Below are 22,084 nucleotides of genomic sequence, written 5' to 3' on the forward strand. Positions count from 1 at the left end.
TTTAAGAAAGGTGCTTTGCCAATCTACCTAGGAGTCTACCTGTGAATGGTCAGAAATTTAAATGACAAAATTGCAACCATCTTTAAGAAGTCAATAGTATGAGCCTTAATCTTGCATAAGGTTCTTGTGTCTATGTCCATCTTCCTGATGGAAATTCTCATTACCAGGAGGAAAGAGAAATGGTTCCATGGAATCTGAGAGTCTAAAATATCAGTCACCACATCTATTCACTAACACCCATGTGCAAATGTGATATTGTCTACAGCTGGGCTCTCAGCCTAAGTATGTTGGGCCCACATTGTGAGGATCATTAGTGACTCTGTTATTAAATATCAAGCGCAATGTTGCTCAATTACCCCTGCTGTTTAAACGTTGAACCTCTGATTGTGATTACACTGAAACCTTTGCATTATGAAAGTTTGTTTTTAAAGGATCAGCAAATTCCAGACCCAACTTTGAACAGAGGGTCATATTGAGAAATTATAGAATCAGAGGTCTTACATCACAAAAAAAATGGCCCTATGGCCCATCAAGTTTGCACTTCTCAAAAAAACCCTAACTATTCCAATCACATTTTCCAGCATTTTGATTGATTAGTCTTGTGTCTTGGCATCAGAAGTGTGCATCTAAGTGCTGCTTAAATGTTATGATGGTTTCTGACTCTGCCACCCTTCCAGGCAGTGAGTTAAAGACTTCCACCATCCTCTAGGTGAAAATAAAACTTCTTCACATCTCCTCTAAAGCTACCTTCTCTCTTCCCCAAACCACCACCTTAAATCTATGTCTGGCCCTCCCCCCTGTCATTGATATGTCCACCAAGAGTTTCCTATCTATGTCCCTGTATAGTTTTGTACATCTCAAACATGTTTCCCCCCCATCTCCTCTGATCCAAGGTAAACCACCTCAGGCTATCCAATCTCTGTACTAACTAAAACTCTCCAGCCCTGGCAACATCTTCTCTATAGCCTCTCCAGTGCTATCACATCCTTTCTATTATGGGGATTCCAGAACTGCACACAATACTCTCCTCTACCTGGGGTCTAACCAATTTTTTAATAAAGATCCAGCATCGCCTTCCTACTCTTAACTCTCTGGCTCAACTAGCAAAGGCAAGTAACTCATATTCTGTCTTAATCACTTTATCTACCTGTCCACCAGTCCCTAAAGATAGTTGCACACTCACTACCATTCGTCATGTAGTACCTTATCGGGTTTGTCTTGCCTAGATGCATCACCTCCAAACTTATCTGTTTTGAATGTCATTTGCCACTGATCAGCCCATCCGACCAATTTATTGATATCTTCCTGTAATCTAAGGTTATCCTCCTCACTATTTACCACCACACCAATTTGTATATCATCTGCAAACTTACTGATCAACTCTCTTGAATTCAAATCTAGATTGTTTGTATAACTCTCAAACAGCAAGGGTCTCAGCACTGATCTCCGCGGAACCCAACTAGACACCGGCATCTGATCACAAAACATCTTTGATCATTCTTTGTCTGAGTGGCAGGAAGCAATTCTTAGAATTAGAACTAGAGTTAGTTTTATTGTCACATACTCTCAAGCAGAGGGATACATGATTACAGTGAAAAGCATACAAAGTTGCCATTTCTGGCACTTCTTAGGTGCAAAAGTACCTAGGTACAAAATCTTAGGTATAAATTAGAAAGATAAAGGAGTAACGTTTAAAAGTTCAGCATTACAATCCTTCTAAAGCAAACAAAGAGAGGCAGGGGAGAAATAAAAGCAGTTGGAGCAACTCGAGTCCGCATTCCGCTTTATCTTGAGGCTGGAAGTCCATGCTGGGCTTCTGTATCCAATTTGCCAAATTTCCTTGGATCCCGTAAGCTCTTAACTTTTCAATCAATCTCACATGCAGGACCTTATCAAAGGTCTCTCTGATGTCCAAGTAAACTGTGTCAAATGCATTGCTCTCATCTCCACAGCTTGTTACATCTTTAAAAATATTGAATCAACTTGGTCAGACATAACCTCCCTTTAACAAAACTATGTTGGTTCTTCTACAGAAAATGTCAGCTTATACTGTACAATTTTAATGAAACAAAATATAAATTTAAAAGTTTTGAGGTTTCATGGGGATTTTAGACCAAAACCAATATTCACCTTTTATTTAAAGAATATACACTTGGAATAATCAAAATTTTAGAGCAAAAAAGATTGTCTTTTAGCCTTTCATGTCCTTATTGGGTCTTTTCAAGAGCAATTCAGTGCTAAGGCCTAACCATTTTTCTATGTCCCCTTGCACATACTTTTATCTTCAGATTGTCTTCTTGAAAGCAGCGATTCAGTCTGTCTCCTCCACACTCATGCATTGAATTCCAGATCCTAACTGCTTGCTGCATGAGGGAAAAAAGAAAAAAAAACAAGTTTGTTTCATGTCACCATTGTTTCTGTTTAATTGAGTAGTATTTACAGCATTTGCTTCACAATAACCTGCTCACTGACACTCCATTTCGGTTCTATCAGGGACACTCAGCTCCTGATCTAATTGCAGCCTTGGTTCAAACATGGACACAGAGCTATTTTCTAGAGGTGGCAGTGACTGCCCATGACAAGTGTCATTTTTGAATAAATGTGATATCAACGACCCCTAGCAAAGCTGGAATCGAAGGGAATAGGGTGGGTGTATGTTCTACTGGTTGAAGTTAGTCCCAGCACAAAGGAAGATGGTTGTGGTTGTTGGAGGCCAGTCGGCTCAACTCCAGGACATCTCTGCAAGAGTTCCTCAAGGTGGTATTCTAGGCTTAACAATTTACAGCTACTTCATCAATGACTTTCCCTCATCTTAGGGTCAGAAGTGGGGATGTTCGCTGATGATTGCATAACATTCAGTATCAGTTGTGGTGACTCTGATGCTGAAGCAGTCTATGCCCATATGCAGCAAGACCTGGACAATATCTAGGCTTAGGCTGATAAATGAAAACTGACTTTTATACCACACAATTGCCAGGCAATGAGTTATCTAAATATCACTGCTTGATGTTCAATGGCACTACCATTGCTGAATCCCAAACTATCAACATCCTGGGGGTTACCATGGACCAGAAGATCAATTGGACTCCCCATATAAATCAGTGGCTACAAGAGCAGGTCAGAGGCTAGAAATACTGTGGCGAGTATCTCACCTTCTGACTCCCCAAAGCCTGTCTGCCATCTACAAGGTACAAGTTAGGAGTGTGATGGAATGCTCTGCGTTTGCCTGGAGAAGTGCAGTTCCAACAATATTCAAAGCTTCAATGCTGTCAACGTCAATGATTTCTGCATAGATTCATCTCAGTCCCTTTGTTTTCACACCCCCTTTTGGATTTGCACCTTTTATTTGATATTGCCCCCCCCCTCATTCTGCTACAAATGTGTACACTTACAAGCTTCTTTAAATTGAGTTTCACCAACCGTTATGCCCACTCATTTAGTAACCTCTCCATGTCATCTTAAAGTCTATCCTTTCTCCGCTCTGAAAGATCAACCAGTGTTCTGTTGGCTGAGTGACAGGAAACTTTATCTCTGTGCTACCACTATCCCTTACATTCCATGAGCTTCAACTTTGCTGTCAAGCCATTGTTTTGTAAATAAAGACTTTCAGACTCTGGAGCTACCTTGTGATTAGTTGCTTCTCATTGCACATAAAAAGCACTTTCTGGACAGAATTGAGAGAGAGAGAAAGTCCGAGCAAGGCAAAAGCCTGAAGTATTGCCATGTGAAACATGCCCAGAGAAGCACACGGAGTACTCAGACTATCGTTAGGTGGTAGATCTTATGGAAAATAAGGTTACAGCCTGATATATTTTTGAATACCGTGTATTGTAGTATTGAATCTTAAAATACAATAACCAGTGTTTTAAAGAAGCTGTGGCCTGAAGACAGTTACAAACCTTGCCTTCTCCTTAACCAGACTATCTTTAACCCAAACTCGCAGATGTGGGCATAAACCCACAAGGCAAAGAGCATTATCTGGGACTTTATCAACATCTTTTGGAAGTTGTTACTGCATCAACTGTGTTGTCCTCATCAACACACTCTGCTACTTCATCAGAAAATTAGTTAAACAAAATTTGCCTTTATCCAGTCTGCGCTGGATTTCCTGAATTAATGTACACTCGTCCAAGTGAATGTGTGTAGGGTCTATTCAGATTATTGTTTCTAAAAGATTTATCACAATCAAGTTTAAATTGACAGACATTTGGTTGCTGCATTTATTCTTAGCATTATTTTATTTCAAACAAAAGTACATCTCTTGAAATTCTCCAGTCTTGTATCAAAGGAGTATTGGAAAAGTTATGGCCAGTGCTAAGGCAATTTTCACGCCTGGTTCTATCTGTACCTTTTACTTGCATCCCATGTGGTCCTGGTGACTTAGCACCTTTCTCTTAAAACCTTTAAATACGGCCAGTTTTTTTCAGTACCTCAATTATCTCCTATCTCTTCTTTCACTATGACTTGGACAACATTTTCTTTGATAAATACAGATGCAAAGTATAACTTTAGCACTTCAGCCATGCTTCCTGCCTTTATACATTGGTATCCTTTTTTAAATCTTTAATCCCATTCCTCTTACAGCCCTTCTACTGCCTATATGCCTTTAGAAGACTTTTAGATTCCATTTTGTTAGCTGCCAGTCTCCTCTTCTCTTTGCTTTTTTTGTTTCTTAATTTTCTCACTGAACTTTCTGTATTCAGCCTCATTCTCGCTTGTATTATCAACCTGATATCTGTGATAGGCAACTTTTTAATACTTTACTCTCAATCCTTTGTTATCCAGGGAGCTGTGGTGTTAACTACCTTCTCTTTTCCATTCATAGGAATGCACCTTGACTCTGTTTGAATTAATTCTATATAGACAACCCATTGTTTTGTGTGGTTGTAAAGACTGCATCTTTTTATTTTTCTGTATTTCTGTGGACTGAGATAGGAAAACAGCTGTTTTAAAAATTAAGAATTGTAGAAGAATTTTAAAGAAAAACAAGCTACTTGGATTTATTCAGTGTGTCGTTTACTTTGTTGCTTGTTCAAGCAGTAGGGACAAGTTATTGCAGATGGACTGGCACTGGGTAGTGTGCATAAAATTAAATTTAGCTAACAACAACTAGCTGGTGATTCTGTGGAATTGACTAGTTAATCTACCTGCCAACAATTGTGTGGCTCACTAGTAGCTGAACAAGATGAAGGTGTGAACAGGCGAGAAGCCCTTGGGCCAATGGGCTGAGAAGTGGCAGATGGAGTTTAATTTAGATAAATGTGAGGTGTTGCATTTTGGGCAAGCAAATCTTAGCAGGACTTATACACTTAATGGTAAGGTCCTAGGGAGTATTGCTGAACAAAGAGACCTTGGACTGCAGGTTCATAGCTCCTTGAAAGTGGAGTCGTAGGTAGATAGGATAGTGAAGAAGGCGTTTGGTATGCTTTCCTTTATTGGTCAGAGTATAGAGTATGGGAGTTGGGGGAGCATGTTGCGATTGTACAGGACATTGGTTAGGCCACTTTTAGAATATTGCGTGCAATTGTGGTCGCCTTCCTATTGGAAAGATGTTGTGAAATTTGAAAGGGTTCAGAAAAGATTTATAAGGATGTTGCCAGGGTTGGAGGATTTGAGCTATAGGGAGAGATTTAATAGGCTGGGGCTGTTTTCCCTGGAGCATCGGAAGCTGAGGGGTGAACTTATAGAGGTTTATAAAATCATGAGGGACATGGATAGGGTAAATATTCAAGGTCTGTTCCCTGGGGTGGAGAATCCAGAACTAGAGGGCATGGGTTTAGGGTGAGAGGGGAAAGATATATATAAGAGACCTAAGGGGCAACTTTTTCATGCAGAGGGTGGTACATGTATGGAATGAGCTGCTAGAGGAAGTGGTGGAGGCTGGGACAATTGCAATATTTAAAAGGCATCTGGATGGGTATATGAATAGGAAGGGTTTGGAGGGATGGGCCGGGTGCTGACAGGTGGGACTGGATTGGGTTGGGCTATCTGGTCGGTATGGACAAGTAGACCGAAGGATCTGTTTCCTTGCTGTACATCTCTCTGACCTCTGGTTGGTAATATGGTGCCCTTTTCTGTGCAGCAATAACCAGTCAAAGCCTGAAGAAAGCCAGTTTATATTCCCACACCAGCTGCTGTATGCTGTTGCACTTAATTACTAATCAGAGACATCATAATTTGTGAACCATTTGCTCTGTGCCCCCTAAGCAAGTGAAAGCACCTACAGAGGGAAGATTGAGGAACAGTAAGTCATGGCAAGCCAAAACCATCATCTCATGAGTCCTGTGGACAAGGACCATTGAGCTGCCTTCTCGGATTTCCCTTCCACTTATAACATCAACATCTTTGCTTTGTTTGTATGTATGTGTGCATATGTGGAATTTATAAAGAGTTTTACCCAAAAGAGTTGCATGTTGCCAGTTTGTAGTTGTTTACCTATAGTTAGAATCTATTTATAATAAATATTGATTCTTGTTGAGTGCAGAAACCTGGATCCTCACTTTTGTTAACCGAGACAGACAGGAGTTTTGCATACTTTTATGATAACTCCAGAAATAGGAACATTTGATTTCCACCATGCTACAGTGAGGCACTTGCCTGCCAGTCATTGATTTTAGTTTACCTGGGCTAAACCTGCAGTCGTTACACTAAAATTAGCTCTTTTCTGAATATATATCTTTTTAGTTTCTTCCTTGTCATTTTTCATAACTAAATTAAGCAAAATGATTCTGTTATCACTGTTCCCTAATTGTTCTACTATTCATGCTTGTTTCATCTCATTCTCCAGAACCAGATCCAGCAACAGCACCTTTCCTGTTGAGCTGGAAACATACTGATCAAGAAAACTTCATCCTTGCACGTTTCAAAAATTCTTCATTCTGACCATGCCCTTTACAATCTATATTAGGATAATTAAAGTTATAAAGTTGTAGTTTCTGCAACTCTCAAATGTTCTTCTACATCTGTCTCAATAGTTGGTGCTTTGTAGAATACACCCAGTAGAGTTATACCACCTTTTAAATTTAGTTAATTCTAACCAGAAAGTGTCTGTTCTTCACGCTCTGTAATAGTCTTTAAATAATATTGTAATGCTTTCTTCACTTTCCTGAATACCACCTTATATTCAGGTATAACTAGCATCTAGTTCCGCCCTTTTATTTTGACTTGGGTCTCTGGTTTTGCCACATCACAATGCCATCTGGTTTACCTGCAGCTCACCAACTATATTTACTGTATTTAGCTTTACTATGCATGTGTACAATTATGCAAATTTGTATCCTATTTTACTCTGACTCTGCTCAACTCCTTATTCATACTTACTTTAGTGCCTTGTGTTTCTCCTAATCCTAATGTGTACCCTGTTTCTCCAAACTATTGCAACATCCTGATTATCAATCAAGTTAACTTAAATCCTCCCAACAGCACTAGCAAATGCACAAGGTAATTGGTCCTGGCTCTGTTAAGAGCCAAACCATCAGCATCTTTTGGAATAAATTACTGCAGATGCTGGAATCTGTACTGAAAACAACACATGCTAGATATCACAGCAGTCAGGCAGCACTGTGGAGAGAGAACAAGTTAACAATCTTCACATTAGCTTTGATTAAAGTGTCACCTAGACTCCTAACTTTAGCTTTTTCTCACTCCACGGATGCTACACAACCTGCTGTGATTTCCAGCTTTTTCTTTTTGTTTTCATCAGCATATTTAGGTCCCATCTTCCCCATGAGTAGTCCTTATCTCCCAATGATCCAAAGCTCTCCCTTCTGCACCCATCTCTGCTGCACCTAAGATCTGGTAAGTATGCAGTATGTGAAAGGAAATAGCTGTAAATCATGATTTTGATAACTGGATAGAGTTTCTGCATTAATATTCTGAATATAAATGCAATAAGGGATCAGCAACAAATGCTGGCCTTACCAATTCTTGCAACTCCAAGAAATTGCATAAAAATCCCTAGTGTAACCTACGATTTTGGTCTATAATTAAAACTGGGAGACCAACAGGATTAAAGTTGAAACGCAGATACAGACATATGACGCCTTCCAATTGGTTTGAAATCATGAGAGCTTTGCTAATAAATAAATTGGTGATTGAGAGGAATATGTTGGTATATGAAGGAGCAGTGCTCTGAAAGCTAGTGCTTCCAAATAAACCTGTTGGACTATAAGCTGTGTTGTGTGATTTGTAACTTGGTAAGAAAAGTGTTTTGTCACAAATATTATATTTGGAGGATGTGTTTAACAAAAGGACACACAACCATTGCATGTAGTATTAACTTTGTAGCCCAAGAACAGGAGAGTCATAACAGGTTTAGGAATAACTAGGTAACTGTGGAATGTTTGCCATTCAAAGTCATAGAGTCATACAGCATGGAAACCGACCCTTCAGTCCAACCTGTCCATGTCGACCCAATCTAGTCCCACCTACCAGCACCCGGCCCATATCCCTCCAAACCCTTCCTATTCATGGGATTCACTCTATCTATCCTGTCTATACCTGACATATGCTTCCTTCTTTTTCTTAAATAAACCCTCAATTTCTTTAGTCATCCAGCATTGCCTATACCTAACAGCCTTCCCTTTCACCCTGACATTGACTCTTTTATGTCAGTGTCCCAAAACCGATTTTATTTTTCTGTCTGTCTGTCTGTCTGTCTGTGTCTCTCTCTCTCTCTCTCTCTCTTTCTGGTTAATGTTTGTTTGAAATTCTCAATGAAAGATTGTTTCAATTCTCACCCCTGTATGGGCATGAATCACTGTGTTCAGTTATGTGTTGTTCCTTCATATGCCCGGAACACGTCCCAGCCTAAGTACCGTATGTTGTAAAACTTTGTGTCCTGCTAAATGTATTTCAAGTACATAGTCTGAAATATACCTGAAAGATTTAATGTGTGCATTTTGTAGATTTTTGGTATATTCTTTAATACCTCCTTTCTTATAAAATATTCTGGTACATATTTACAGTATTTCTTTCCACGTACGTTTTTATATTCAATCATTTCCCATTGCTGCTGTTTTTAATAAAAGGGAAAAAGTGCTGGCAACACAATGGTTCAAGCTGCATCTGTGGAGCGAGAAATTTAGTTAAAGTTTCAGTTTGATGACCATTGATGAGATACAAGTCAGATGTCATTTCAGCACCTTTTTGGAAAGGAAAACAACGATTTGTTGTTAAGCAAGTAATACACCAGGTGTCGTCCTCCCTGATAAACGATTCCGAAGAATAGTTGTCAGACCATGACTGGAACAAAGTAAACTATAATGAAATAGAGATAACTGCCCTGTTTACATTAATTGGAAGGAAAATAATTGGTGGATAAAATGAAAAATCACCAATGGAAAGCATTGAAATAGTTTGGGAAAGGTACAGTCGAGTAATTTCTGGTGAGACCAAAGAGTGTATTGAAAGAATGGAAGGATGTCAAATAACACTTAAGCATTTATTGCTTATGGGAGAGAGAAAAAAAATGAAGACCATTTCCAAAACAAAAACTGAAGCTAGGAAGATGCAGACAAAGTATGAAAACATTGTAATATTAATGAGCAATAAAATAAATCTTTTACTGGATAATTGGTAGTAAAAGTTAATTAGGTACATTTTTCAGATGTGGCTGAGCAGTGTTCCATATGGATCCGTGTTGGGGCTGTTTTTATTTCTAAATGATCTGGACTTCAAAGTGAAGAATGTTACCTCAATTTGCTGATTTTTACCAGTTCTCATCATAACCTTCCATTCTCTCAATTTGATACAGAGATATAGGGTTGAGCAGGCCTGTGAGAGTAAATTAGACTTGTGGAAAATAAAACACAGGTAAACTTCAAGGGCCCAGTGCTCTGTTTATCTATTGCAATATTCGATGTTATATTTTTGATTCTGTCTGAATAATTTGCTTGGAGTCCCATGAGTTTACTGTTCATATTCTGACCCAACTAATTTCTGCAATTTTACTTGACTGAAAGAATAACAGTGACGAACAGTACATATCAATAACTGCAGTAAATTCCATTCCACAGAGAAGCAATAAGCAGAGTGTGTGAGGCTGTTCCAGATGCAAAAGGGGCCATGAGAAGAAGAAAGGTAAATAGTCTGAGCAGGAGGTGTATCGCACATTGTTCATCCTTTTATAATTAAACAAATACAGATTTCAAATGAATCCTAAATTAGAGCATTAAGAAACAAAATACAATTACTATAATTTGAAATTTACACTCCAGAAATGAGTGGGCTAATTGGCATCTGTTACTTGCCTATAATCTTTTCCATCCTCCATTTGTGTTTTTCAGTCTGGTGTTCCTTGGTCTAGTCAGTTTATCAAATGCATCTTAAAGACTTTCCTTTTGAAATGTTTGGTCAAAAACTGCTGTAGAGCTGAGATAAAACTGAAGTGCCCAAGTTTCTTAGAACTCAGTCTTGTTTCTTTTTAACTGGGAACTGAGCACCAATTTCAACTGTTGAGTGAACACACTGCTTTTTAAAAATATTTATCATAGTCCACTATAAAAAGAATCTTTAGTTTAACAATTATTTTAACAATGTGAAGTTTCAAATGTGCAAACCAAGTCAGCATTAAAGCTGAAAACTGTATAAGAGAAGGCTTGGCAAATCAAAATATGGTAGCTGAGTGACACCAAAATTTGAAAAATCTATATAGATTTGAAGGAGGGATGAAATTACAGGAAGTCAAGAATTTCATAATTGAAACTGGAACTTCTCAAGGTTTTTTAAAAAAAAGTGAGTTTTAATTTGGCTGTTTTAAATCATGCAGGTTAGTTAACATTTCTGACTTTTAGAACATACTTGAATTTGTTTTCCTTGATATAATTCCAAATCAAGAGGACATGTGATTAGTACCTCAGGTTGCACCACTGATATTTTAAAGCCTCATTGTAAGGAGAGTGCTTCTGTTCTCCCTCAGCCCCATCATGGAGCTTGGCTTATCAATATTTCCCCATTGTGACCTAGTGAAGTTGGAATATAAAAGATAAATTGATCATTTTGATGCTGTTCACATTTTCTACCTTAAGATTTGGAAACAAGTAACTATGGTCATATTTGAACTTGCAGCCTCCCAGTAAAGGGTTGTCTACAATCTTGGGGAAGAGTAACCTTCAGTTTTCAGGAATGAACATCATAATGAGCATCTCTACGAACAGTCTTAACTTGACGATCCCACACTCCAAACAGGTAAGTGCCATGAATTGGGACTATCCCAATATTGTAGGAGGGCAACCTTAACACTTGGGAATGATTAAACTATGTGATATAGCAGATCCAATCTAGCAAAGCTTCCCAAGAGAAGGATTTTTTTTTTGTTTTGTTTTGTTCTTCTGTTCTTTGATAATGTACTATTTCCTGACAGCATTCTGTCTGAAACAGGCCCAGCACAAAATTCCTCCTCCCTTGGTTTAGATTGCTTCAGTTTAATTCCTAAAACAGCAAGAAATCTGAGCAAATTACATTTTAACTTTGTGAGCAGTAACTTAAAACCTCTTTCATAAGCTTTCCATTACTTCTGTTTTTATTCAGAGGCCTATTTAATTATGAAGTGCACATGCAAAATGAATTGGGACCAACTGAATACATTTACAGTTCCACATTGAGTATTGATTGACTCAGTGAAGAAAAGGATACAGGGAAAAAAAGAATAGATAGATAAACATGACATTCATGTTCGTTACAGTCACTTGGCAAATAAAAGTAAAATATATTAGACATTGTTTTTAACCTAATTAACTTACTATGACTGCAGATGCTGGAAACCAGAGTCTAGATTAGAGTGGTGCTGGAAAAGCACAGCAGTTCAAGCAGCATTCGAGGAGCAGTAAAATCGACGTTAATTAGCTGGCATTTAAATTGACTATATTACTAGCCTGAGACAACATCCAATCCGGTGGAGATGTTTTTAATCAACCTGTTTAGATGTGTTATGACGCACCACTGCTCCAGATGTGACGTGAACCCAGACTTTCCAGCTTGGAGGTAGGGACATTACCACTACATCACACGAGCCCCATAAAATCCATTGTATACTTAGAAATTAGCCTCATTATTTCCAACAATGTGACCAAATAAACTTTTTTTTCCCTCTGTCTTTTAAAACAAAATGCCATAATGATTTATCCTCGCATTGAACACTTACCTTCAAAGTGTGGAGAGCAATCCAAGCCTACTGTAGTACTAAGCACATTCTAGGAATTGGATAAACTGGAAGAGAAGGATATGAACACCTTTTAGGACTGTAATCGTGGCCAAAATATATTGTTTAAGTTTCGGAACAAATGCCATTATTCATCCAGCAAAGCAATGGTTTTGATTATATTGGTTGGTTATGACCTGCAGGGTGACTGTTATGAGACAGATGAGTCATCTTTCACTTTGTAATTCCTTGTGTGCCAGCATTTACATTGGTTGTACATGTCAGACAGAATGCAAAATCTCTCAACATTTCAATAAAAGATATTTTGGTGGTGGGGATGGAGTGGTGAGTTAAATGACTTACAATCTGTTTTTGGTATAACATGTGATCCTAGTAAAAAAATGAAATGACACTAAAAGAACTAAGAAACTATGCTAATAGCTTATGCGCTGAAAGGATGAGTGGGAATGTGGAGAAAATGCAAGGGATCTATAATTATAAGACTATGCTTGAAGCACAATCTCCAGGAAAAAAAGGGTACAACACAGCACCCCACTCACCGACTGACTCAAGGACCCTACTGTTCTGGTGTGGGTTGTATACCTGAAATGTTAACATTAGAAATAAAATTCTATTCCAAGAGCTGCAAAGTTCCCAGGAGAAGGATGAGGCATGATTTTAATTCATTCAAGTCATTCACTGGAATTAAAATTGTCTGTTGTTCCTGAAGCATTGGGGTTCCTTGACCGGTGTCCATTTGGCTTCTTCCAAAGCTTGGTGATACTAAAACTACCAGTGACGTATTTACACTCTTCATATGTTTAGAAAAAATGGAGAGTAAACATTGTTAATTTTTACAGTGAAATTGGTAGCTCTTCCCCTCTGTTTTTTAAAAAAACAATTGCTGATATACTGACAAAGTACTAGCACAAATGGGAATAAAAGACTTATAAATCTGTTTCATTCTAGCTGAAATATACATGTTGGATTTATGTATAATTTTAAAGTAGAAAAAGAAATATTGGAAATTCAGTTCCAGTTTAGGAAGTGCTTTTTTTTTGTTTTACAGATCATCGCTAACCACCACATGCAGTCGATCTCGTTTGCTTCTGGAGGAGATCCAGTGAGTAGTGTCCCATGTCACTGTATCTGCAGAAGGAAACGTGTCTTGAATGCAGCATTGTTAGTAGTGAAATATGTGATTAAATACTACAAAGATTATGCAAAAGGTCAATTATAAATGGACTAGTTCTCTTCCTAGTCAGTTATTGGGTTTCGCAGGCAACAGTCACACTTTGCTACTTACTTCCTGACACCCCCACCACTCCATCATAACCTGCTTGATGCCTCTCTAGATTGCATCAAACAATGACCATCATACCTGTCCCTTCAACTGAACTAGAGCCAGATAGAAACATAGAAACTTAGGAGCAGGAGAAGGCTACTCCACCTTTTAAGCCTGCTCTGCCATTTGCTATGATCATAGCTGATCTCTATCTCAGTATCATATTTGTACTTTCTATCCCTACCCCTTGATACTTTTGAAATATAAAAATATATTCAGTGACTTAATCTCCAAAAGCTTCTGTGGTAGAGAATTCCACAAGTTCTCTACCCTTCTGAGCAGAGGAACATTTCTTTGCCTCTGACCTAAATAGTCTCCCCATATATTGAGTCTATGCCCCTCTGATTCTAGACTCCCCACACAAGGAAAAATCTTCCCTGTTTCCAGTCTGTCCAGTTGTTATAACCTTGCATATTTCCATCAAATTGCCTCTCATCCTTCAAAATTCCAGAGAATAAAGCCCAGTTGAATCAATCTCTCCTCATACAACAGTCCTGCCATTCCAGTATCAGTCTACCAAACCTCTGCTGCACTATCTCTGACAAATGTATCCTTTCTTGGGTAGGGAAACCAAAACTGCATTCAGTACTCCTGCTGTGGTCGGACCAAGGCCCTGTATAACTGCAGTAAGACATCTCTCCTTCTGAACTCAAATCTTCTTGCAATGAATGAAGGCCACTGTACCATTTGACTTTCTAATTGATTGCTGCATCTCTCTACTATCTACTATCATTGACTGGTGTACAAGGATACCCTTTGTACATCAGACCTTTCCAATATATTATAATTTAAATAATATTATCTTTTCTGATTTTCACAACAAAGTGCATAATTTCACATTTAGCTACACTGTAATGTATCTGTCATATTTGCCCACTCACTCAATTCGTCTAAATCACCTTGATAATCTTTTTGCATTCTTTTTACAACTCTCAATCCTGCTTTGTTTTGTCATCAGCAAACTTGAAAATGTTGTATTTGGTTCCCTCATCTAGGATATTTATTATATTATGAATGGATGGAGTTCAAACACTGTTCTTTGCGGTACTCATCTCGCCTGCCAATCAGAAAAATACCCATTTATTCCCACTCTGTTTGTTATCTATCAACTCATCCTCGATCCATGCTAACGTATTACCCCCCTTCCTCATGTGCTTTGGCTTTATACACTAGCATCTTATGAGGGACCTTCAAAAGTCTTCTGAAAAACCATTATACCTCACTGGTTCTCTCTCACATTATATCTAGTGGAATAGCTATCAGAATCCAGTTTCTAATTAATTTCAAATATTTCGAATGTTTTAAAAGTATCATTTTCTCATGTTACATTGAAATATTTTCAACTATGTCCTTTTTTGTTAAAAGAAAATTTTTTTATTCGGTAGTGTTTGGTGAATGCATAGTTAATGCACAGTTCAGTTAATTTGATTCTGTATTTGCAAGAAAGGTACAGGAATCTGGATTATGCTCTAGAACACAAGTTCCATATAACATACATGTTGGGGTCAAAAAAGTAAAAATATCATGGCATTAATAAGAGAACTCCTCATTTTATCTTCATCTTCCTATGTAAAAATAAAGATTTAGCTCTTGAAAGCCATTGGATCCTCATGCTATAAGCACATTTGTGATATACAAATTGCAATATAATGGATTTCCACAATACTGGCAAGCAGATTTATTTCATCCAAACATGTAAAAATGAGATGTTTCCAAAAATATTACCCCTCTGTTAGATTGTTATTCCAATATGACTAAGGAAACATATGTTCATGTGTACACCACATTTCTCACCACTACACTAGTCTGTATTGAGATCCAGCAGTATTTCAGTTTAGAGAAATACACTTGATGAAGCTACAGCAATTGAAGCTAAAAGGCTGACTATTTTGAAAATTCAGAATCCAGAAGATGCAACATTCCCTGTTTGTTATTTTAGGATTTTGGAAGCAAGGCAGTGGGACTGTATTGTACTCAACCACAAATGGTGGCTAGAACTCCATCCCAAATAACTAACTCTATCCACTTTCAGAATGTGGGCATTCCTGGTAATGCCAGCTTTTATTACCCATCCTTATTTCCCCATAGAAGGTAATGATGAGCTGCCACCACCTTGAACCTCAGCAATCCATGTGGTGTAGGTACACCCAAGTTGCTGGTATGAAGGAAGTTCCATGATTTTCGAACCGGCGATGATAAAGGAATAGCTAAAACTTCTAAAGTAATACAACACCCTGTCTTGAGGGGAACTTGCTGGTGATGTTCTCATGCATCTGCCCATGTCTTTCCAGGTATTGAAGGGATTGGAAAGGTGCTGTTCAAGAAATTTTGATAAGCTACTGATCATGCTACAGTGAGATTTTTGAAGAAGGTTTTAATTGGGTACCATTCACAGTTTCTACCACAATTTCAATGAATATTGCAAATCAAATCTTTCAAGTTATTTTTGGTCACATTATCACAAACTGGGATGATGTGTTGTGAGCGAATAAGAATGCTTTGAAAGCTCTGCAAGGTTTGTGAAGGTTTGTAGCTCAGGTTGAGATTTAGGGTGTAGGTTTGCTTGCTGAGCAGTAGGGTTGATATCCAGACGTTTCATTACCTGGCTAGGTAACCTCATCAGTGGCGACCTCCAAGTGAAGCTAAGCTGTTGTCTCCTGCTTTCTATTTATATCTTTCTCCTGGATGGGGTTCCTGGGGTTTGTGGTGATGTCATTTCCTGTTCGTTTTCTGAGGGGTTGATAGATGGCATCTAGATCTATGTGTTTGTTTATGGCGTTGTGGTTGGAGTACCAGGTCTCCAGGAATTCTCTGGTATGCCTTTGCTTAGCGTGTCCCAGGATAGATGTGTTGTCCCAGTCGAAATGGTGGCTTTTTTCATCCATGTGTAGGGCTATGAGGGAGAGAGGGTCGTGTCTTTTTGTGGCTAGCTGGTGTTCGTGTATCCTGGTGGCTAACTTTCTTCCTGTTTGTCCTATGTAGTGTTTGTGGCAGTCCTTGCATGGAATTTTGTAGATGACGTTGGTTTTGTCCATGGGATGTTCTGGGTCTTTTAAGTTTGTTAGTTTTTGTTTGAGAGTGTTGGTGGGTTTGTGTGCTACTAGGATTCCGAGGGGTCTAAATTGGAGTAAGGTCAATTTTGACAGTATTAGACAGGAACTTTCAAAAGTTGATGGGAAAGGCTATTCACAGGTGAAGGGACAGTTGGGAAGTGGGAACCTTTTTAAAGATGAGAGAACAAGAGTTCAAAGACAGAATGTTTTTGTTAGTGTGAATGGCAAGGCTGGTGTATGTCGGGAATGCTGGAATGACTAGAGAAATTGAGACTTTGGTCAAGAAAAAGAAGGAAAGTGTCAAGTATAGACAACAGAGATGCAGTGAATCCTTTAGAAGGGTATGAAGGTAGAAGGAATATACTTGAGAGCAAAAGCAGGAAGGCAGAAAGAGGACATGAGCTAGCTTTGGCAAATAGGGTTAAGAAGAATCCAAAGAGATTCTACAAATACATTAAGGGCAAAAGGGTAACTAGGGAGAGAATAGGGCCCCTTAAAGTTTAATGTCGCTGTCTATGAATGACCACCGGAGATGGGTGAGATATGAAACAAATATTTCATGTTAGTATTTACTGTGGAGAAGGACATGGAAGGTAGGAAAATAAATAGTCTTAAAAAGAGTTCATATTACAGATAAGGAAGTGCTGAAGTCCTTTTAAAAGTAGATAATCCTCAGGACCTGATCAAGTGTCTGACCAGAAGTTTGCGGAAAACTAGGGAAGAGATTGCTGGGCCCCTAGCTGACATACTTGCATCATCAACAACCATGGTGAGGTGCTGGAAGACTGGAGGTTGGCTAATGGGGTGTCATTATTTAAGAGAGGGTGTAAGAAAAAGCCAGGGAACTATAGACCGGTGAGCTGTATGTTGATGGTGGGTAAGCTGTTGGAAGGGATTGTGAGGGACAGGATTTACATATATTTGGAAAGGCAAGGACTGATTAGGGATAGTCAACATGGCTTTGCACATGGGCAATCATGTTGCACTAATTGATTTGAGTATTGTGAAAAAGTGACAAAGATGATTGAAAGCAGAGCAGTAGATGTTGTCTAATTGGACTTCAGCAAACCATTTGACAAGGTTCTGCATGTTGGAATGGTTGGTAATGTTTAATTAAGATATCCAAGGGAAGTTAGGCAATTAGATACAAAATTGGCTCAAATATAGGAGACAGAGGGTGGTGCAGGAGTGTTGCTATTTAGACTGGAGGCCTGTGGCATGCAGTATCCACAATGATCGGTGCTGGGTCCACTGCTTTTCAACATTCATTATAAATGATTTGGATGTGTGATGATACTGTGGCTTTATGAAGTGTATTTTGTCATTTTTTTATGGAAGGGAGGTTTTAAGGCAGAGGTACTGAGCGGTCTATAGAGTAAACAATTTGTGAGACCTTGGGTTTATTTTTAAAGTTGGAACATTAGAAGCAGTCTGGGTGTGGTCAAGCTATCTAAAACCTGGATTTTTAGTTTTATCAGTAGCAGCAGGATTGGAAACTGAATTTTCTGTTGATGTTTTTTCTCTTGGGTTGCTAGAATTATGTGAGACAATCTATTTTATTGACATTGCCTTTGCCAAGGGTGTGTGTATGGCAAGTTACTTGTTTAGTAGTAAAATCCATTATTCTGTTAGGTTTTCTGTGGGAAAAGATTTGCTAACCCACGGTAGGCCCACAAAAGCAAATTGGCCAAATTGTATCAGGACACCCAGAATTCCCGAGCAGCTCACAAACTGGGTCAGACGATGCGCAGACAATGGAATACGCTTTCAAACTCCCATGGAAATGACAGAGAGGCTCAAAGTCCTCAGGGCAGTTTCACAACCCAGCAGCAGCAAAGCCGCACAAAGGGTGGGACAGACAGATCGGTACCACAGGACAGTGGAAGCATCTCACCACTCCAGAAAAGACTTTAACACCTACCTGGGAAGATGAATGGAACCATGATACTGTCAGGATGTTGCATTGTGTAAAGGAACAGGACATTCATCCGATAAGCTGTTTTCCAATTAGCACCCTTGCAACTAAATTACTCCATTTTCAGAAACATTGTATTTTCCCATTTCTTAATCTGTGTCATTGTGCAGCATTACTATAAAACTGGTCTCATCCTCAGCTGTGGGAGGAGAAATCAAATTCTCTGTGCAGACTGTCAGTTCTGTGTCAGCTAGTCTGTTTTCTCCTCCAGTGATATCACTTGCAATAAACTGTTTGTCAATTTCACTTCGAGCTGTGTTTTGTGATCTCTAACATATTGGGCAAATTTCTTTGACAATTTCGAATACAGGTCATTCCACTATAATGCTCATTTTGTTCATGTAAGTTCACTGTAACATGATTGACGAATTGGGGACTCTGTTTCTAAAGCATGAACATTTAAAATGTGCATTGACTGTAATGGGATTATATCACCAACACTTTAAGCTCTTTCTAAAGCACGATTTTTCTATAATGTGGAATTGCACAAAACACAAACGTTGCATTGTAGATGAACTACCTATAGTTACGTTATTCCAATTTCCTCTTTCTTTTGTTATATTTTAAGTATAGGGTATAAACAAGGTGTATTTTACTTCAAATCTGGTAGTTTAATCAACTGAATTGCATCGGAATGGAATGCCTGGCACTTGCCTTTAAAATTTAAAAAAATTAGGTTCTATGCTATCCACTTAATATATTTTAAGGGGTTGAGTCTGGTCTGGTTCAAAACAGATATAAATATTTGGAGGTACGGTTAGTAAGTTTGCATATAACACCAAAATAGGTCCTGTAGTGGACAGTGAAGATGATTACCTCCGAGTACAACAGGTCCTTGATCAGATGGGCCAATGTGCTGAGGAGTAGCAGATGGAGTTTAATTTAGATAAGCAAGAGATGTTGCATTTTGAGAAGGCAAACCAGGGAAGGGCTTGTAGAGTTAATGGTAAGGTCTTGGGTAGCATTGCTGAACAAAGAGACCTAGGAGTGCAGGTGCATAGTTCCTTGAAAGTACAGTCACATGTAGACAGGATGGTGAAGATATTTGGCACACTTGCCTTCTTTGGTCAGAATATTTAATATAGGAGTTGGGATGTTGTGTTGCAGCTGTACAGTACATTGGTGAGACCACTTTTGGAATATTGTGCACATTTCTGGTCACCCTCCTCTCGGAAGGATGTTGTTAAATTAGAAAGGGTGCAGAAAAGATTTACAAGGATGCTGCCAGAACTGGAGGGTTTGAGTTACAGGGAGAGCCTGAATAGATGGGGGCTTTTTTACATGGAGTGTCAGAGGCTGAAGGGTAACCTTTATCGAGGTTTATAAAATCATGAGGGGTAGCATTAGGGTGAATAGCCAAGGTCTTTTTCTAGAGTAGGGAAGTCCAAAACTAGAGGGCATAGGCTTAAAGTGAAGGGGGTGAGATTTAAAAAGGATTTGAGGTGTAACTTTTTCATGCAGATGGTGTGTGTGTGTGTGTGTGGAATGAGCTGCCAGAGGACATGGTGGAAGTGGGTACAATTACAACATTCAAAAGACATCTGGATGGCTATAAAAATAAGAGTTTAGAAGGATATTGACAAAATGATGGCAAATGGGACTAGATCAAATTGGAATGTCTGGTCAGCACAGACAAGTTGGACCGATGAACCTGTTTCCGTGCTGTGTGACTCTGACTCGATCAGGAAATGCCAGAAGCACATTTCTGCTTTACTGAGGCATTTCCAACAGTTTTGAACAAGCACTTCTGTCCCCAAGTGCCAATTTTTTCACGAGCGTTGCTGATTTGTCAGTGATTATCTTTCCTTGCACAACAACATGAATATTTATTTCTTGTGAAATGATTAATATGACTTTATTTGTTTGTCATTATGCTTAATTTCAAATGATAGGTTCCAAAATTAATTCCAGTCAAGCTGTGGCTTTATGATCATCTGAAGAAAGCTTCTGCAATTTATGGAATATTTGCTAGGCAATAGTCTTGTTTATTTTACTTTTATTATCTCACTTTATTGGCAGAATATGGAGCTGTAAAGATTAAGAAATTATTACAATTTGTGTGCCTTTATCAGGACATGAGAATCCTTGTTTTTTAGGTTAGTTGTTTTTAATGAAATTTTTGCAGTGATCATTATGTTCAGGATTTGTGTAAATGTTAGAAACTCTGTCAGTATTCAAGAGAATTGGGTTAGCATTTTTGGTAAGATTCTTCAGAATTGTTACTGTAAGGCAGCAGAACCCTTTATGTTCATGCTGTTTTGTCAGCAATGTTCTCCTTCCTCTTTCTTTGTGTACAGCCTGATTATTGTGCTGTGTTGTACATTGCAGCACAGAAGTGCACCCACGCAATTAAGTGAAACATTGCCTGCCTGATCGTGACAAGTCAGTTAGGGACATCTCTGTGAAACATAAAGTTAGTTTTCTCTTTCAGGCATTGGCAGACCCTTGCCATATATTTCTAAGACTTGTATTTCTTTTCAATTTCCCAGCAGATGTGGTTTTTATCTGTACAGGGTTTGTTTTACTTTGCATATAGAGTATCCTATTTCCTTCATGCAGAAACTGCATTTCCACACTAGTTTCTAATGGAGTATTCAGTTCTGAATTTCCACATTGAATTTCAGATATTTTATTACAATGATGTTGAACTCAATCTTGACAAGCTATGAATGATAACTGTAAAACTCCCTCTTTTAGGATACAACTGATTATGTAGCTTACGTTGCCAAGGACCCAGTAAATCAAAGAGGTATGTAATTGCTTTCGGAATTGTCAGCAATTTCTTTCATGTAATCCATTTCAATGCAACTTTTTCACGCAGAGGGTGGTACGTGTATGGAATGAGCTGCCAGAGGATGTGGTGGAGGCTGATACAATTGCAACATTTAAGAGGCATTTGAATGGGTATATGAATAGGAAGGGTTTGGAGGGATATGGGCCGGGTGCTGGCAGGTGGGACTAGATTGGGTTGGGATATCTGGTCGGCATGGACGGGTTGGACCGAAGGGTCTGTTTCCATGCTGTACATCTCTATGACTCTAACGATATTATGGCGATTATACTGTACATAAGAACAACATAAGAAAAATGAGTAGGCCATCTAGCTCTTCAAGCTGCTCCACTATGCAATAAGATCACGGCTGATCTTTTGGTGGCCTCAGCTCTACTTACCTGCCCTCTTGCCATAACCCTTAAATTCTTTACTGTTCAAAAAATTCTTCATTTTAGAAACATTCAACAAAGAATCCTCAACTGCTTCACTGGGCATGGAATTCCACAGATTCTCAATCCTCTGGCTGAAGTTGTTCCTTCTCAATTCGGTCCTAAATCTGCTCCCCCTAATTTTGAGGCTATACCCTCTCTTGTCCAGGTTTTACCCAGCAGTAGAAACATCTGCTTTATTTCTGTTTCTGTAAGATCCCTTTCATTCTTCTAAATTCCAATGAGTATATTTCCAGTCTGCAAACTTTGACACACTACACATGGTCCCCAACTTCGAATCATCTATGTTAATTGTGAATAATTGCAGTGCCAACACTGATCTGAGGTACACCACTAGTTATTGATTGCCA

The 22,084-nt window shown here is 38.7% G+C and overlaps 1 protein-coding gene and 1 long non-coding RNA gene across 3 annotated transcripts in view; one reads left to right on the plus strand and one right to left on the minus strand.

Moving 5' to 3' along the window:
* LOC122541005 (SHC-transforming protein 1-like) overlaps positions 1-22,084 on the plus strand; it is a 92,299-nt gene that overhangs the window by 49,074 nt on the left and 21,141 nt on the right. For both annotated transcript variants that reach the window (XM_043677428.2, XM_043677429.2), the window contains exons 3-6: positions 10,017-10,080; positions 11,068-11,187; positions 13,209-13,262; positions 21,210-21,261. In XM_043677428.2, the coding sequence (XP_043533363.1) occupies positions 10,017-10,080; positions 11,068-11,187; positions 13,209-13,262; positions 21,210-21,261 (290 nt within the window). The remainder of the gene's footprint in view (positions 1-10,016; positions 10,081-11,067; positions 11,188-13,208; positions 13,263-21,209; positions 21,262-22,084) is intronic.
* LOC122541007 (uncharacterized) overlaps positions 1,540-22,084 on the minus strand; it is a 49,197-nt gene continuing 28,652 nt past the window's right edge. The window contains exons 2-3 of the long non-coding RNA XR_006309488.2: positions 12,143-12,207; positions 1,540-2,363 (exon numbers count right to left, since the gene is read on the minus strand). This is a non-coding gene — a long non-coding RNA (uncharacterized LOC122541007). The remainder of the gene's footprint in view (positions 2,364-12,142; positions 12,208-22,084) is intronic.

This window comes from Chiloscyllium plagiosum, unplaced genomic scaffold (assembly GCF_037043375.1).
Source record: "Chiloscyllium plagiosum isolate Xiang-an unplaced genomic scaffold, Cpla_swu_hap1 HiC_scaffold_39, whole genome shotgun sequence".
NCBI lineage: Eukaryota > Metazoa > Chordata > Chondrichthyes > Orectolobiformes > Hemiscylliidae > Chiloscyllium > Chiloscyllium plagiosum.